At 36.8% G+C, this 20,368-nt stretch overlaps 1 protein-coding gene across 1 annotated transcript in view; it reads left to right on the top strand.

The window, feature by feature from the left end:
* The window catches only part of LOC139740102 (uridine phosphorylase 2-like), a 119,451-nt gene that overhangs the window by 82,720 nt on the left and 16,363 nt on the right, over nucleotides 1-20,368 (top strand). The window contains exons 6-7 of the mRNA XM_071650688.1: nucleotides 14,091-14,229; nucleotides 17,151-17,297. Coding sequence (XP_071506789.1) covers nucleotides 14,091-14,229; nucleotides 17,151-17,297 — 286 coding nt within the window. The remainder of the gene's footprint in view (nucleotides 1-14,090; nucleotides 14,230-17,150; nucleotides 17,298-20,368) is intronic.

The raw sequence follows: 20,368 nt of genomic DNA, 5'->3' as shown, positions 1-20,368 counted from the left end.
ACAGCGCGGAGCCGATGCGGATCTATATATGCAAGTGTCCGGAACCGATGCGGAAATTTTGTGATCCAGACACGAAATGTCGACACTTTCCGCGAGCGTCATGCCAATGAAACGCAAAATGAGCAAGAAGGGAGGCGAGGCCCCATGCAAATATCCCCATCACAGGCACACCTTTCGTCTAGTGATGAAGAACAGGTAAATCTAAGGAATTTCCGGTCCAAGAAGGCAAAGAAGAAGGTAGGTAGAGACTGTGCCAAAAGCAATCAGAAAAAGTGAAATCAGCCCCCTAACTTCCTAATAACTTTGTTTTTGATTTGATCTTTTCAGACATTATTTTTCATCTGAGTGACTTTCCTGGTTCCTATTACTTACTATAGTACATTTTCCTTTATGTTGTTTTCGTATTTTATTTGCAAACAAACTAGGTTGTCCCATGTGACAGCCCAGCTGAAAAATCACAAAAGTAGGTGGAAGTACACTCAGAAAAAAAGCATAGAATTTTTGGCTAAATGTTAATGTATTATATAAACATGAACAAGTTGTTATTCATGCGTAAATGCTTTCTAATGATGCAACATATTAGAACAAAAGACAAATTCATCACAATAAAAAGCATGAATTCAATTGCAAAGATATACATGCAGTGGTCTCATGACAATGTAATGTCTTTGAAGTCCAAAATAACAATGAAAGCTAAAGATGATGGAGGAAAATGAAGAATTTTCTGTCACTTCAAAATTCAAGTAAAATGAGAGAAAAGCAATAAATCATGAACTCGAAAAAGTGTTAAATTTCTGTCTTTCTTTTGTTTTGTTTTTTTGCTGAGTGTATATATTTAAGTACACATTAAACATCACAAATCATTTCAGAAATATTCTTTACCTGAATGATTTTCGTAGTTGTTATTACCTAATAATTTTTTCTTGTCTTTTTGTTTTAGTTGCAAATAAACTCGATTGTCCAATTTGACAGCCCAGCTAAACCCCCCCCCCAAAAAAAAGTAAATTAAAGTAGGTTAGAAATATTTCCCCATGTTTACACTTCATTGACAATAGGCTAGTAAGCTCTAAGCATGAAAAAAAAATTCTCAGACTTGAAAATGTTCAAAAGTGATCAAAATAAGAGAGGGTTAGAGATGGACAAGGGTAAAAATGAGAGAAAGAAAAACAAATTTAATGATTAGGATCATTTTAGCGTGCTCTACAGAAGTATCAGACAAAACATGTATATACTTCGCGATGGATAAAGCACAGGTCTTAAAAAAAGGGAATGAATAATATATATATATATATATATATATATATATATATATATAGATATATAAGTAACAAACTGCAACAAAGTTCATGCTGTATTCACCAACGGTTTATTTCTTGTGAAGAAATAAATCGTTGGTGAATACAGCATGAACTTTGTTGCAGTTTTGTTACTTATCTTTTTATCTTGCCCACACGTGGACTACCTTATCGACATGATTATATAATACATATATATATATGTATATACATTTACATTTTTATGTATATTATATATATATATATATATATATATGGTTCAAAAAGTTTGCGAATATCATCCATGTGACTGTAGGCAGAGAAAAAAAATGTTCTCCCAGATGAGACAAAAAAAAAAATGAGTCGTCAGCCAACATGCAGACAATCCTATTCTTCGACTTTTGGTGGTCACATTTATCAAATAATATTGACAAATCATATCAATGTAATATCAGCCGCTACTGCGGAAGCACAACAAGGAGCATCAATGATGGCTAGCAGTCAAATGAGGAAAAGTCAAAGTCAGCGCCAAATTTATACCTTTCCATTTTCCTGGTATTGTCCGCAGTTTGTCCGCATGCCTAACTTGTGTTGTCCGGAAGGTATCCTGATTGTCCGCGTTCATTCCTGGTGTGATCCTAGATGTTTCCGCGCTGCCCGGCTACGATTAGCATATTCCGAGGTATTTCGCGCTCTTCCGGAGTGATTCCTAGGAATGTCCGCAGTCAGTCCGCGGACAGTCCTAGGAATGTCCCAGGACAAGCCGATTCACAAAGTTATTCTGCGTCTGTCGCGGACAGGATGCCGAAATAACAAAATTTGCTTCCGCAACCCTTCCAGAGCTTGTCCGCGCCCAAGTGGACGTCCGCCCTAACCCAACTTCATCCACTGCACATGATTGAACTTTTAAAGCGCTCGGTTTCGCGCGCTTGCGCTTTTATTTCCGGGGGGGGGGGGGGGGGGGGATATAATGGTACTTGGCAGAATAACGAAGAACGGTTTCCACAGAAGTCGAGTTGTAGTGGCAAGGTATAGTGACAGCTCTTCATGTAACCCGGGATAACTTGTGACATGCGACAACTAACACACTATTTTTCCTCTGATCAAAACACTATTGAGAACAAATTGCTGGATAAAGGTGAATATACATAGCTTTATTCACTTGAATAAATTTATTCCGCGAGATCAGTTTTGTACATTATGTGTTAAAAATCTTAACATAAAACAGTAACAAAGCAAACAAGGTTAAACAAACAAGCACAGTTTTTTCTCCGTATGTGTCTCTATGACAATCTTTGTGGACTCTAATAACGTAATTATGTTCCGTAATTCCAATCGACCATATAGAATATTACCTTTTATGTCTAACCCCATTCCTTTGGAGAGTAAACAATAAGCATTATCAGAAACGCAAGATTATATAAGGACCGTATAGGCGGAGATTGAAAACTTGAAAGTTCATCTCGTATTGAAGGAAATTTTACCTTTTAACTTCAGTTACCTCACAGGCATAGATTAAGCAAACCGTACTTTAATTGAAGACAACCCAACGCTTACTAACTATAAATCTCGCAACATAGGCCTACATATCAGAGCACTTCTGAAGCCCAGGTCTATCAGATGTTAACATACTGTAGCCTTTGAAAGTTCAAACATAATTGGGCATATGATGCCGACAATTTGAATAATTTTCTGAGATTTTTTCTTCAAGATTCTTTTGTATATTTTATTACCATTTATACACCATTCATATTTGCAGAAATCAAAATGAGTTCAGCCCTTCCTTTTCGTAGAGATAGTTCTATTTATTTTGCTCACCTTTTTTCCATCTTTGTCAAGTTAATGGCTTCATATCTGGCCCCTTCTAAGCATAATGACATGATAAGCAACGTTATTTTCCAACAACATAACAGGCTCATAAATACAGTTGTAAAATTCATTCTGGATCACGGCACACTTCAGGTTTTATACATTCTTACCAACGTGTGAAAATGATTTGGTAAGGCACAATATCCGTTTCTGTACTCAATTCCAAGTAGGTCCTATTCACTGGAAAAAAAAAAAGTGAAAATCTTTTCGTACTATTCTGGCAAACTGTTAGAATGTCTTGCCTTTTCTGTGGGATTGTTTAATTAGGGATTAAAGAATCCATTTTTCTGTTCGTGAGATGAATGTTGCATATCAATAAAATTGGCTGCAAATAAACTTGTCTTATTAATCTATTGATGTATGTTTGTTAACAGGTGAACTTGTGTTTTTTGCACATCTCCCATGAAAACAAAAAGAAATCTGGTTAATAGGTCTGAACCATTAATCTAAAGCAAGGTTCATTAGATTAAAGGAAGTACTTGCATATGGCAAAATATGGGAATCGACACCCGTTCCTTCTGTTTTTTCTGGAGGCAAACGAATTATATTAACTGAGCAAAATCACTGCCAATATGGAGAGGATAAATGTGTTGCAATTCCTACGACTGAAACTCGTACAAGGCTGTTAACGAACTTGTTTGTTATCTAGATCTTTGGGTAACTCATGCGGAGCTCGACGTGAGTCGTATCGCGCTCGGCATGGTGCACTCGTTCACGCCTACGTCCATGGTCCTACAGACTGTGTTGCATCAAGGAGGTGGGAAGAGCACCTCCCTGGTTGCATGCAGCTGGTTGCCATCTGGTTGTGTGGCTACTATAGTAGTTCAACATCCGAAGCATGCATGCATTACGGTCGATATTGTTCTACATGCATTGGCGTGCGAGAGAAGTACGCGAGCGCTGCTAGCACTGTTCAGCAGTATGCTCTCGTCACGAGGCAAGCGTGCGAACGTCATGGCTCATGCATACAGTATGTAGCCTATAATCTAGGTGGGGATGCAGCTGGTCTGATGCGACGAGACTACGAACAGTGGATGCGCGCGAATACACCGCCTATGATCCAGTTGTTTGTCGTTGTTTTCTTATTTTTTTTGAATGGGTGGCAGTCTTCTTACACGGAAAAAAAAAAACTGCCACCGATCGTGGCGCCTAGCGGACGCGGTAGATGCGTCCACTGTTCGTAGTCTCACCGCATCAGAATCGCTTGGCAAAGACAATTATCTCGCTGCATCATACGTTTAGCTTAACAGCAAATTACAAAGACAATAACTGCATTCTCCGCCTAGATTATAGGCTATGCAATAATACATCATGCTGAAATCATTATCACATTTCTTTTTGTTTGTTTTTTTGTTCCTACATATTTTTCTCAGGAGAATTTCAGGGGGGATATTTGTACAGGCCATCCCCCCCTCCTTCAAAAGCGGGGGGGGGGGGGATATATCCCCCCCCCCCCCCCCGGGATTTACGCCCATGGCCTGTACAGTGTCAGGGCGATCGTTAACGGGGCCGTTAACGATTGCCCTGACACTGTACAGGCATGCTAACCTGGAAACATTGAAGTGCACATTACTTGAATATGAGACCATTCTGAAGCAAATAATTTTCACACAACAATAGACATATAATGTACTCTTAAATGAATCCCACAAGGATTGCAGCAATCACTTGCGAGCATTCCCACTGATCAGTTACTAGCCATCCCCTTTAAGGTATCTTCACAGAACTTAGTATATACCAGGGCCCTGTTGCATAAAACCCTTTCCGCTGGACTTACCGCTCCTTTCTAGCGGTAAGTCTTCAAATCAGGGGTAAATTTTGTAATCCTTGATGCTGATTGGCTGTGACGCCTAATTTTGACGGTAGTTACCATTGAAATTCAACGGTAAGTTTTATGCAACGGGCCCCTAGTGTGCATGAACTGACTGGCAGTGATTACCTAGGGAATTTGGGGGTCAGGGGTGACAGGGGGGATCAAGGTCAACTCCTCAACATGTCACTACTTCCCTCATATTTATGCAATGCCTGCAGGGTTTTCTTGAAACTTAATATTATATATTATACAAATATACCAGGCCTGAGAGCATGAGGTGACTTCAGTAGCACTATTTTCTGAGGGGCGCAGCCCCGAAGAAAATAGTGCTACTGAAGTCACTGAAGGCACATAGTTTCAACTGGTGCCTCGAAAAATTGGCCTGGTATAATAATAATAATAATAATAGTGGCTACTTGTATAGCGCACAGGTCCACTTTTCAGTGCTCATGGCACTTCAAAAATGAAAAGATATCATATATTTACATGCATATACATATTCAAACATTTCAACAAAGAAGAAAATGGTAAACAAAAACAAATATATACCAAATAAAGAGTACAACATATACCAATTAAAAATACAATATTGATCCAACATTAATGGCATACAGCAATTACAGTCCTCAGTATGAAAGGAACAGATAAGTTTTAAGTTTGGATTTGAATGACTCTGTAGATGACAGTTCCCTTAGCTGAAGAGGTAACTGATTCCACAATTTTGGTCCCATAACAGAAAAAGCACGATCACCATACCCATGTTTTACTCTGGGTGTTTGGAGTAAGAATGTATCTGATGATGAACGTAGCCTTCGTGTCAGATTGTATTTTTGAAAAGAATTACTTATGTATATGGGGGAAAAAGAATGAACTTAATGATGTACTAATAACAGAATCTTGAAAATAATCCTTTTTTCTACAGGTAACCAATGTAAGGAACGGAGAACTGGTGACATGGAATCAAACTTATTAGTAAAAGTTAACAATCGGGCAGCAGAATTTTGCAACCGTTGAAGTTTTGTGACATCTTTTTTTGGAAGATTACACAATAATGAATTCGAAAAATCCAACCGAGAAGAAATCAAAGCATGAATAAGTATCTCAGCTGCAGATTTAGACAAATATTTCCTTATGAAACTTAAATTACGCAACTGATATCGAACATTCCGCTGAATATGAGTTACATGACTTCGAAATGACATTTCCTGATCAAATATGACACCTAAATTACGGGCTGTTTTCGACGGAGTAATGCAAGTGCTACCGATGTTGACATGACATGACTGATAATCAACTTTGCTTAACATATGCTTTGATCCCAATAACAGAAACTCAGATTTATCATCATTTAGTTTAAGGCCATTGGATGTCAGCCAGATTTTCAGGTCTTGCAAACATGCTTCGAGTTTTGCAATGGCGGATGACAATGAAGACACAGTGGGTTTAAAAGACAAATAAAGTTGTATATCGTCCGCATAACAATGATAACTAATACAATGCTTGCGAAATACTTCACTAATTGGTTGCATATACAGAGAAAAAGCAGCGGGCCTCCAACAGAACCTTGAGGTACACCTTGAGGTATATTTGTTTTATATCCCTCCCAATGAATTTAAGAGTATTTGACTGCTGGTATTCTGTAATTTACCCCCTTTTTAGGGCATCTTGCTTTAATTACTCTTTTCAAGAAGATTGGCAAGTCATTCACGCTTGGGAAAGCAGCAGGAGGGCAGCGCGTACGCGTACTATGAAGAGACAACTGCGCGCTCAGCCGCTAAAGTACTCGGTGCTTTGCTGTACAACGTACTGGTAAACATGCGCAAACTGCAAAGTCACTACGCGCTTCATACATGCAATACGCCTACTAGTATCCGATCTGTCAACAAGTACGTTGGTGCGGTACGGTGACGTGCGTGCTCGAGCTGATCAACGATGTGACTGTGAGCTGCAGTTGATTGTGTTTTCTGTCGTCTTTCTAGCGTTTTCTAGCTGTCTGTACAATGAATATGGACTATCCTTTCCTGTTAAAAATGCAAGTATACATTGTAAATTTTGGTAGAACATTCAGTAACAGCGAGTCTAAGGTTAGATTAGGCACTGGAAAAATTCTAGCAGTTAGCATCGATCGAGTGCCACTGTAAATTCGTGTGATTCGTATCAGTTAACATGTTAGACTCTAATTCGTTAATAGACACTCTAAAAAAATAATTATTAGGATGAGATTACGGGAACTACTGTTAGACAGGTAGAACTAGGCTTAACTAGGTCTATTTACGCTAGAAATAATTAAGCAGGCCTACGATCTACTGCAGTTTGTCAACATCTTTTGGGTGGGTTGGTCGAGTTTCTACAGTGAACTGCGAGACCAAATTTCAAGCGACGAAGCATGAACTCCCCAAAATTAGACAGTCCTACACTGGGATATAGGCATAGGAAATCTAGCATACTGTAGTTAGGGGATCATACTTTCTCATACATTGCACCAAAACCTTGGAACGATCTTCCATTGTCTCTACGACACCCCCATGCATCTTCAAAACCAGGGCCAAATGAGGCCTAACTATCCAACGTTAGATTATTACTAATAATATTAGAATAGATCTAGGCCTACGGTACGTTGAAGAGCCCTAACACGTTAGCTTGCTCATTGTTGTTGTCTAATTATAGATCTACGATATCGCCTACTCTGTTGTAACGTAATATTCTATTTCACAATGCCATGAGCATCTTTTTAGGTAGAATGAGGGCTTTATAAGAGTCTCTCTGAGTCTCTTATTTTCTCTAACGTTACACGTATTGAGTGTATTGTCTACAGTATGCGTGCCTTGTGGTTCTCGCGAATTCGCGAAGTGAAGGCGCCGCAATACCCATTCATTTGTACATGAAATCTCTCGCGAAGCGAAGGTGCTGCGATACCCATTCATTTACACGTGAAATCTTTCGCGTCGCGACGCGAAGCAAAAAAGGCGCGAATTTCACCAGCGTGATATAGTTTTTGTACTATTTCCCTAGGGAGAATAGTCATACGCGGATTTGTATGGTAGAATTATGTTTTGTTGTTTACAGTGCTCTCGACCAATCAGAGGACGAGAAGCAATTTGTGAGGGATATAATACCCCATAGAGATTCTGTGGGAATTTTCTTGCCAAAAGCTCAAAGGTCGTGCGAAAGTGCTAAATTTCACTTCTTTCTCCATATCTCGAAAGTGACTCGAGGTATCATCATGAAACTTAGTACATATTTATGCATATTCTACCTGACAGTGATTCTCTTTGGAACTTTAGGGTCTTAAGGTCAAAGGTCAGGTGTCAAAGTCAAGGTTTAAAAACTAATATTTTACCATTTAATACTGAAATTACACTTCTTCCCCATACCTTGAAAATTTACAAAGTCCTACCTAATTACTCTCTGTTTTTGCGCGATTGACCCCAAATTTGGCATGTTTGACCACTATCAAAGGTAGATGTACAAGACACCTTTTTCGTCAGTATCAAATAATGCGTTGCCATGGCAACGGCAAATTTTCATAAAAACTTGTGGATCGAGCTACTCTCATCTTTTGAGCAATTAACCCCAAATTTGGCATGTGTGAGGGCTATTGAAGGAAAATGTGCAAGATACCTCTTTTGCATAATGCATTGCCATGGCAACAACAATTTTTACAAAATCCTACCAAATGATATGGATTGAACTTCTCTCTCATTTTTTGAGCAATTGACCCCAAATTTGACATGTGTGACCGCTATCAAAGGTAGATGTGCAAGACACCTTTTTTGTCAGTATCAAATTATGCATTGCCATGGCAATGGCAAATTTTCATAAAAACTTGTAGATCAAACTACTCTGTCATCTTTTGAGCAATTAACCCCAAATTTGGCATGTGTGACCACTATCAAAGGAAAATGTGCAAGATGCCTCTTTTGTTTGTACTGCATAATGCATTGCCATGGCAATGGCAAATTTTTGCAAAGTCCTAGCAAATGTTATGACACCTTTTATGTGTGTGTAAATAAATCTGATGCCATGGCAATAGCAGTTTTTTATACCAATCATAAAAAATATGTGGATTGACCGAACTCCCTGAGTTTTTAAGGATTTGACTTGAATTTGACACATGTGACCACTACTGTAGATGTGCAGAATTCATCTTCTGTTGATGTTGAACAATGCATTGCCATGGTAACAGCATTTTTTTCACTAAAAAGCATACAAAAATATTGCAGATTTAGCTGATTCCCACATTCTTTGAGTAGTTTGCTTGAAATTTGGCACATCTGACTGCCATGGTACATTGATGTGCAAACGTAATCTTTTATCATTGTTTGACAATGTGTTGCCATGGTAACAGCATATTTTGAATGAAAACTCATATAAGAATACTGTGGATTTAGCTGACTCTCTGAGTCTTTGAGCATTTGATGTGAAATTTGGCACATGTTACTGCTGTAGTACATACATGTTCAGATTTATTTTTCCGTTGTTGTTGACAATGTGTTGCCATGGGTAACAGCATTTTTTCAATAAAAGGTATACAAAAATATTGTGCATTTAGCTAATTCCCTCAGTCTTCGAGCATTTAGCTTGAAATTTGGCACATGTGACCGCCATGGTATGTTGATATGCAAACTGAATCTTTTATCATTGTTTAACAATGTGTTGTCATGGTAGCAGCATATTTTTAATGAAAATCATACAAAATTACTGTGGATTTAGTTAACTCCATCAGTCTTTGAGCACTTAGCTTGAATATTGATGCATGTGACAACTATGGTACATAGATGTGCAAACTCAGTTTATCATCATTGTTGAATGATGCATTGCCGTGGTAACATCATTTTTTCACTAAAAAGCAAACCAAAATATTGTATATTCAGCTTATTCCCTTAGTCTTCGAGTATTAAGCTTGAATCTGACACATGTGACCGCTATTGAATGTTGAGGTGCAAACCTAATCTTTTGTCATTTTTGAACAATGCGTTGCCATGGTAACGGCATAGATTGAATGAAAATCATACAAAAATACTGTGGATTCAGCTAACTCCCTCAGTCTGAGCATTTAGGTTTAAATTTGGCATGTTTCACCACTATAGTACAAAGATGTGCAAACTTCATCTTTCGTCATTGTTGAACTACAATGTATGTGTTGCCATGGTAATAATATAATTTGAATGAAAATCATACAAAATTTTAGATTCAGCTAACTCTCAGTTTTTGAGGATATGGCTTCAAACTTGGCACGTGTTACCACTATATTACCTAGATAAGCTAAATTTACTTTTCGTCATAGTTGAAAAATGTGTTGCCATGGTAACAGCATTTTTGAATAAAAGTAATGCAATTATGTGAATTCAGCTACAGTGTGTAACTCCCTCAGTTTTTGAGCATTTGACTTGAAATTTGGCTCATGTAATGGCTATCATATGTAGTGCAAATGTCAATCAAATGTCAAACATTGTATTGCCATATGGCCCATTCTCAGTAAAAGTGTGCAAATACGGAATTTTGGTGTCGCCGACATTCCATGACCGTTTGCGGTTCCCTGAAACCTATTAGATACTATTTAAATGTTTATAATATATCACGAGGACATTATTTGTTAAAAATAAACTTGATCAAATGCGGTTGTCTGCCTTTTTGTATAAAATTTTGCTGTTAAACTTCGTTAAGACCCCCAAAACGCAGTGTCGCCGGCTATTTTAGAATTATGTTTTATTGCTCCTCTCCGTCCACAAACACACTTTCCAAATATCATTTGCATGGACGATAAGCAAATCATATGTGCTAATCACAATACTCGAAAAGTTCCAAAATTTCTATTGACTTTTTTTTTTTTGCCTTTTGAAACCTGTCGCCAAATTCACCGCCAGATACGTTACCAGTTTCTTTAGTGTTACAGCATTGCGAAAATAACAAGACTATGCACTGACCCTGAGTATATGAAACCCTGAGGATATACTTCATACATTGCAAGTACTTAGATTTTTTGTGCAACAGCTTTTTATTGAGAATACGGTACAATGTTTGAAATATCGGTTTTCTACATTTTTATTTGGACAGATACGTTACATACATTTCACGCCACCCACTGCGACAGATATTGCAATGTCAGACAAATTGTATATTATACGCTACTCCTCGGAATGACGCATCGATTCAACATTAAAGTTTAGTACAAGTGAGAAATATTCGGTAGATATCGCTCTCATAATATCATGATCGACCATATACGTTACCACAGATACGTTACCGCAGATACGTGACCGAATTTTGTTCATTGGTCTTGTGCTTCCACGGGATCAAATCTGGTCAAAATTCATCCCTTCACATTACATGCTTCGTTTTGTTGGACCTCAGGATTATATTCTTACACCAAAAGGACAGGAAGTTGAAAAAGAGCAACACTTCCACATGATTTTTCTTTCTGCGTCAGTGTCTCACAACTTAATGCCAAGTTTTCCGACAGATACGTTACCACATATTCAAAATGCTGAAAAAAAATTGTACATGTTTTGACAAACAAATCTTTGTGTGTTCACAAATTCCAAAGTTCTAATCTATAAAACCCAGCCACTCTCATATTCTATGCAACAACTTTTAATGTTTATTTTACAAGACGAAGCTATGATTTAGCATAGCAGTTTTTTGCTTTTCAGATTTAGCAGATACGTTACGTATTATTCAGGGCACCCACGGTGACAAATAATGTTATGTAAAACAAAGTGTTTATAAAACAATTCTGCATAGAATGACGCTTCTATAAAAAAATTAAAGTTATGTTCAAATGAAGAATATTCAGTAGATATTGCTCTGTAACTTCACCGACGGATTCATTTACGGTACGCCAGATACGTTACCTAACTTTGAAAGAGTAAAAACTAGTTTATGAAAAGCTTCCGAGAAAAGTTTCAGTGTTCTGTTGCATATTTATTCTAGTGTTTTTCAACATATGAAGAACTACTCAAGATTCATTGATAAGTTGAACAATTATTTATTCATTTTCATTAAAAGGGGTGAGCCAAATACGTTACCATAGATAAAACAACGTTTTAGTATATCAAGTTCATAGAGACTGTACCTACTTCCTTCTAAGTGCCTGCAAAAATATATTTTTTAAACCTTGTTTGCATTATCCATCAAAACTTAATGAATATTTATAGTCAGATGGATAAATACATTCAAACGTAAGATGAGAATATTCTGTGAATGAAGAACTCAGCTCTCATATCTAGGGCTCTTTTCCACTACATTTCATAGTTTAAATATTACGTACAATGTTTAAAATTGTTAATTTGGGCTTACATCATTCATTTTTACATCAATTCATAAAGTAAATAACTAAACAGGTAATATTTATTAATTCATACACAACTAAAATTATTAGTTATATTTTACCAGATACGTTACCAAAGGCAATTCGATGTTTTTCAATAGTTATTTCCCCAGGAAAGCAATTCATATTTGTTTCCTGTGCAAATTCCAGATCGGATCGTTCCCTTTGCATGATTTGTGGCATTCAAAACTTTATTTGTAAGCGAAATTTGTTAAAAATACAAAGTGAATCTTAAGGTTTTATTTTATTTCAGCAAAAAACATATTTCAACCTACCACACAGAAATAATTTCTACCAACTAGCAAGGGATGACAACGTCTTTACCTCTTGAAAAATCCCAATATCTTTAGGGGGGACAGATGTCTTTTCCTGAACAGAAATTGGATAAAAACAGTAAATTTAATTCAAAGTTAGGAATCCATTACAACATGTAAATTTGCGGTAACGTATCTGATTGGTGATCAAAAATCATATATGATGCTCTATTTCAATCCATTTTTACTCAATGAATGGCCATCATTTAGAATGTTCCACTTTTTGTTTCGTATTTGACTGGTTTTGAAGTTACCAAAAACACATCTTTGAATGTATTACTTTGTGGTTGATTTTTCGGTTTTACTCACGTGGAATTGAACACTTAATCTGAGAATGGCCCATATGATGGTAACAGCATTTTTAAATGAAAGTCATAGAAATTGCCAATTTATTTATCTTACTCAGGTTTTGATCACTTCACTTGAAACATGGCACATGTGGCTACCAGTAAGCAAAATATAATTGATTCAGTATTCAAGTTATTCAGGTCAAATTTGGTGTGTACATTGTATGATGATCTATAGGTGTATTTGTGCAAAATGCCCTTTGTGTCTGTACCTGACAAATCCTGGTTCAATTCTTTTTCATAGGAATCTGAGCTGCTGGATCAGGAGTATTCTTCTTCTGGTTCAGTCTGCCTCCTTCAAACTTGAAGATTCTTGCAAACTGCAAGATATATATTAATCACTTTCAGTGATAGTTCCAGTTAATGTAGGTTTTCCTGGTCAATTTCATACTTTTGTCATTCCAATTCATGAGTGGGCGTACAGATTCACACAGCACGCACACGCGAAAAAATGAATTTGAATGCTCATCGCTTAAATGCATGCTCCTATCTTAGATTTGAATGACACAAATGAAAAATTGATTGCTCCTATAGTGAATTTGAATGACTGGATTTTGAATGTCATTGCTGCTTCAGTGCTGCGAGCATGAAATGCGTGAAGTTAAATGCTTAGAATAGGGACTTGAATGATAAAATTATGAAATTAACCATGAGAACCTATATTATATTTCCACATGATTAACAGGGTTGGAAAAACAATGTTATGAAATTCTCTTTTTGTAATACCCAAACTATTGTGGCACCCACATGCCTGGCAGTACACCATCTTGCACATATTGTAATGGGAATTGTGGTACCAAAGCCACTAGAGCTGTGCCAGCATTCCCCATACCTCATGTCAATACCCTGAAATAACAAGAGGAGATTTCATGAAAATGACAGCTGCCTAGCACATAGCAGACAACCACATGGATACCACAATATAGGGTATTTCTTTATTCTTCTCTTTCTTTTCTTGTTTTTACAAGATGATCTAAATATCAAATTAATATTCAATTTATGCTTTATGATATGGTAACATTGTCAACTCATAGTTTCATTCAGCACAACAAGCAACACACACAGAATGATATGTCATTATAAACTCTGTTCATGTCTTGTAAAGTTGCTTATAGTGGTCCTTCTTATAATCATGTTTTTCAGCCTGTCCTAGGTAGGATTGTGACACGCCCTACTCAATTGAGCCAAGAGGTAGCTGATGACATCCAATCTTGTCAGCCTTCATATAACAACTTCAGCATCATCAAAGCAAACACCCTCTGTGCTTCAGATTTCTTTGAAGGTGAACATCAAGTTAGAAATACCTCAGTATACTGTATATGCCAAATATTTCGCAAGGTTTTTATTTTTGCGAATTTGTGAGTCGGGTGCTATTCGCGAAATCAAAGACTCACGAAAATATTGACTCTGATCCCGATGTGGATGTGACGTACGCGTTTACATTTCTCCGTTCGGTATAGGACTCCACGATCGCGAATTTAACCACTCAAGAAATCGTCGGGAATTCCCGATTCGCAAAAATTTATACTCACGAAATATATCACGTATGCAGTAATTTTTGTACATACAATGAGATGAATGTATGATCAATTCATCATGTAGTGAATTCTTTTTCAGGTGTTAAAATTGTGTGATGCTGGAAAATTTTGAAGTGCTTCATGAAGACTGAATGATCAGGACAAGTTTTATATGGTTGCTAGTTAGTGTGACTCCAACACACAAGATATTCTGATCAGTCGTGATGTATACAGTCGCAGCGGACGGGTGCAATTAATTTGCTGTTTTCATTTTGACGTGACCTCCCTTTCCTCTTGAATGAACACGTTTCGCACAAAAACCGCTGGGAAAGTGTCACAGCAAAACTGCTGTAACTTTACTATTCATATTTTTTGATGATCCAAACGGTTATGAAAATTTCAAACCTCATTTTAACCTGCCATTATGTTACTTTTTTAAAATAACGACGATGAAATATTCCAAAATGGAGCAAATTTTACTTTCAAAACAGAAAATAATTGTCAGAAATAGTTGCTAAAATTTCACATTTTCACTTCATGAATAACAAAAAACTTACAAGTATGTCAGTAAGTCTGTATTTCTTTACGGAACTCTAAGAAATCACATTCGAGACGTCATGCGTTTCAGTTTCAGTCTTTAGATATATCGAATGATAATTTTTCATTGATGCACCTGAATGTTAGAAATGTAAATAGTAACTTCGAACATTTACAATCTCTATTAGATAATTCTACCCAGATTTCATTTTCTGTTATTGGGCTCACTGAGACGTGGCTTACTGAAAATGCCCCTAATTCTTTTGCATTTTTTGGTTATGACTTTATTACAAACAATAGAACTAACAAGGTAGGAGGAGGGGTTGCATTCTATATCAAACAATATTTAGATTATTTTGTACATACCGAACTTATCTCTATGAATGAAATTATAGAATCTTTGGTTGTTGAAATGAATATCCCAAAGTCTAGGAATATTTTGTTTACATTGATATACAGACCTCCAAATTCCAGCAGTGCATTATTCTTAGAAGCTTTACATGATCTCATCCATAACCCAATCTTTGTTAATAAAGAATGTTTTATTATGGGCAACTTCAATGTTACATATTCTTAAATGTCACACAGCAAATGCTTCTCAAAATTTACTTGATAATATGCTTACAGCTTCCTTTTTACCACTCATTACTAAACCCACCCGAGTAACAAATAATACAGCTTCTCTTATTCGATATATATTTTGTAATGTTACGCCCACTCCTAAATCAAATATTATCTTATCCAATATATCAGACCACTTCCCAATTTCCACATCCATCCAGTCACCACAAAACCAATAAGTCCCATTGGAGAAGCATTCAGAAAAGTTACAAGGGATAATTTACAGAATTTGAAGAATAGTTTGAATGAAGAAACTTGGGGAAAAGAATATAGCACTCATGATACTGATCTATCATTTGATGTTTTTATGAATATTTTGAATTCTCATTTAGAGAAATATGTTCCTTTGGTTGAAGTTAATGTGATTTTTTTAAAAGCATTCAAACTAAGGTATTGTAACACAATTAAAAGACTGTTGGTTCACAAGGTCAACCTTAGTTTTCCATTCATTCAGAGGAAAAATAGTGTTTTACACACCAAGGAGTTGTATTAGGCTGTTCTGAGTCGAGAATGCATCGGGGTCGCAGTGGACTGGATGAGCAAAAGATCCATGTGCAATGTGTACAAAAGTGCATTTACATTACCTAAATTGCAACTGTAACTTAAACATATTCAGTTCAGTTTAGTTCAATATTTCATGTTTCCAATTTCTCAATGAAATTACAAAATAATTTATAGTAATACAATTAGTAAGAATACAAAATATTTACAACCACGTCTTTTGATTTAAGAAAAAAACAACAACAAACTGAACACAAATGCATATATGGTCAAATGATGATGTAGAGGTGTCACAAGGAAATAACAAATATGATGGGGCCTACATAAAAGCTATATATTGTACAACTGTAGGTCCCCAAATTCATAGGCGTGGAATTAAAAATACAGAGAACAGATATGTTTATCTTGACCAACTAAAATTATTCCAGTACAAAAGTCAATATAAAGAATGAACTAATTGACCACATTTACATTGCTCCGACCAGACTATACAATTTTTGCCATGTTTGAAAAAACAATGCTGTATGTTTTATCATTACCATTCAATTACTTTGTGCTGAGATGAATACAAAAGAATCAGAATATTAAAAGAAAGTTGCTAAAAGCCTGGCAGGGTGTATCCACTAAGTAATAACTGTTTTAATTTGTGTTTAAAGGTGAATAGGGATAAGGAAGAAGTAATATCTTGAGGGAGGTCATTCCAGTATCTGGGTCCAGTAAACATAATTGTTTTCTTTGAAGAAAAAAAAAATAGTGCGAATACGGGGAAGGTGATAGGCATCACTTAGGCAAGTGGGATAACAATGCATGGAGGAATTTCTTCTTTACATATGAAGAAAAACAGGTGGTAGGTAATCCATTGGTGGTTAGCTTATACATAGAAATTCTGAGATTATAATAAATAAGTCTGGAATTTTCAGAATTCTGTTTTGGTGAAAAAAGCAGTTTGTATGAGCTTAATATCCAGCTTGGTTTATGATTCTTATTCAGTTTGCATTTGCATGTCAATGCATTGTTTCTGTGGTAGGTCAAGCCAGATTGGATGGTGCTCTGTGCCAGTACTCTGAGGAAGAGAAGATGGAATATATAAGGAGAGCGAGAGATGCTGGAGTGAGGAACATTGAGATGGAGTCTGCAGTCATTGCTGGAATGTGCAATGCTGTCAACATCAAAGGTAAGAATATCAGCTAAGTATTATACACATTCTCATGCTGTTCTTATCATCCCTAGTGTTCATATGATGACCAGCTTATGTAACTTACTGCAGTAGCATGAATTTGAATACGCATCTCATAAGATAAGACAATACAGAACTGATATGCTTGCAATGAATTTATAACAAGGGCACCATTGTAACTGTAAATGTTGTGCCTAACTAGAGAAAGCATTTTTTCTTCCCTTGGAATGGTGGAGAAAGAACTTGCTGTATATTCATGTCATATTGTCATTGCTTAATTGTAAAAAGAGGAGTGGCATTGAATTTTACATTTATACACTCAAAAGACTATGTACGTACAAAAAGAAATCACTTTCCAAGTCTCAGTATCGCCAATACCTTGGTGCTGTGGGCAGAGCAGCATTTTAGATGCATTATGGGATAGCTCAGAGGACAAACTTGTCCCAGTTTTGGCTGCATATGCACTTGGGTCACGTTCTGTCTTTATCCAGGGGTATTTTTTTGTTGAAGATTTCTTCGCTTTCCATCATGTGACCAGCACATTGTAGCCATGCAGTAGTGAACCATGACTGTAGTGACTGCAAATCAGTCAAATTTAGAAACTTTCAACTCTTTTAAAGCTGAATTATAGCCAAGATAAAAGGAGTTACAACAGAAAAGTAGACAAATAACCCAATTGAATTATGTGGGAACTGTGACACGAACGAGACAACCGGAAGTGACCGTTGCACCAAAGAATCCCACAGTGCATCTGTGACAGGGCTCTTTATCATGTGCTGAAGTTTTCTGCGCATTGGCGATACCGTTAATTGAAAGGAGTAGGATATAAGATTTTTCAGTTGGTAGAAATACCGACTATGTGAGATGCAAGAGACATGGCCACATTGAATTGTTCCTAGTTATTCTCATTATTTTATTGGATGCTGTTCGTTTTTTCGATGGTTCATATTCCGAAAGTTTGTTATTCCAAAACACACAAATGCCCTATACCTAGATGTTTCTTAATCCAAAAATGAAAAAGGGTTCGTTAATCCGATCATTTGTGGCGTTATTCCGAAAGTTCGTTAATCCGAAATTGAAATGGGTGCATGTCACGAGACCAACACCCACGAGTCATACAGCCCACAAGTCATACAGCTCGCAAGTGTTTGCATGTGTGAGTGTTTGCAAAAAAATTAACAAAATTCAGTAACAGTGTGCATTAATTTTAACACATTGATTTCAAAAGTGCCAAAAATCCCTCGTTTCCCTTTCTGCAAAACACATAATACACTTACTTAGAAAAAAATAAGTAAATGAAATGATGCAGACATTCAGATCAACCAACTAAAAAAAATACCCAGCAGGGAAATGAAGTTTACATGGAAATATTTTACAAAATGTTCAGTGCTGCAGTGCAGACCTGCTTTACATGATCTGGAGGGGTGTAGTCATCTGCAAAGGTGTTGATTTAGTATAAATTCACAGAAAATAATGTGATCGGCTGTCTGAAAACAGCTATTCTATTTCATTAAAAAATGTACCATTTTGGGGAGAATAATTTTGCAAACATGAGCAACAAATCATGGTGAATTGCTGCGATATACAACATTTCCATCCATTGAATGTCTTACATCATAGTTACAGAGATAATGACAAATTGAACTCAAAAAGTCTTTACAGGCGGGAATTATATCTAATAAGGCCTACTTAACACTAGTGAAGCGAGAAAGACATTTTATTTATTCATCCTTTTTGGGGGGTTGGGGTCCCATGAAGAGCACAATTTTACTATTAAAAAAAATAATTGGTAACAATGTTGCTCCCTGTAGCACGACAAAACTGCCCCCTAAAAAAGTCACACATGTAGAAATACATACTTGATGTCTTTAATAGGTACATGGTGCTGTTCACTTAGTTGAATCTCTTTGCTTGATAGCGTGATGAAAGTGCATCCGCCAGTATGTTAATTTCTCCTTCATGGTACACCCTGTCCAAGTACATATTTGTAATTGACAAGTAGATGGCACTGTTCATCCTGTCGGTCTCGTGAGCCTTCTTTTGGTAGTGTCGGTCTCTTGGACTTTCTTTGCCTAGTGTCAGTCTCGTGAGCCTTTTCTGCAAAGTGTTGAACTCATGGGTTGTATGACTCGTGAACCATATAACTCGTGGGGTGTATGACTCATGGACCTATTTTTTATGTCAGTCTCACGGACTGTATGACTCATGGGTGTAGGTTTCGTTGGATGACCCCAAATGAAATAGGTTTTGCTATTCGGAAGGTTTGTTAACCGTAACTAGGCCGGGGGGAGGCCTCCGAGGCCACCTCGACGCTCCGCGCGATGTATCGCTATCGCGAGAAGCCATCGCCGCGCCGTTTCATGACTTTTTTATTTCGACTCTCCCGCATCTTTTGACACCAAATTTGCGATGCCCGGGCGTGCAGTTGCGAAGTTGCGCATAAATATGTACATGCATGTCAGACCCAAAATTGCTAAAAAACGTGAATTCGTGTACAATTTCAATGCAAACTGTGCTTACAGGCAAATTTCATAAAAGCATGATTATTTGGGAGTTTATTGATTAAAATCAATTGATAACATATTTTCTTGTTTGGAACAATGTCGCGGACAAATTTCATCAAAAAAACAATGAAAAACATAAAGTCGAAAAAACAAGGAAATACATAAGAAATTAAAAAAAACAATAAAATACTTAGGAAATTTTTTCTGATGACACAATTTTTTTCACTTACATTTGCTAAGGACACTAAAAAGAATATATACACAAAAAATGTGCCTGTTTTGAGCTTTATTTAGTGATTTATACCAAATTGTCTGATTTCATGCATCATTATGCATAGATTAGCATAATTTAGCATAAATGATAATTTTTTTTTAAATCAACTTCATGGTAATTTAGATTACGTCATAGGCAATGTGTGTGCCAATTTTCGTCGCGAGCGTGCGGTCGACGGCCGAGATCTGGAGGGGGGCCTGCCCCCCACCCCCGGCTCTATCATCTACCTAAATAGCCCGGCCTAGTTAGGGTTAAACCGAAAATGAAATCAGGTTCATTATTCCAAAGGT

The sequence above is a fragment of the Diadema antillarum genome, unplaced genomic scaffold (genome assembly GCF_040938485.1).
Source record: "Diadema antillarum isolate AM-2024a unplaced genomic scaffold, OU_Dant_1.0 seq00000835_RagTag, whole genome shotgun sequence".
NCBI classification, from domain to species: domain Eukaryota; kingdom Metazoa; phylum Echinodermata; class Echinoidea; order Diadematoida; family Diadematidae; genus Diadema; species Diadema antillarum.
Note: the sequence above shows the minus strand (reverse complement) of the source record. Positions and strands in the feature narration are given on the sequence as shown.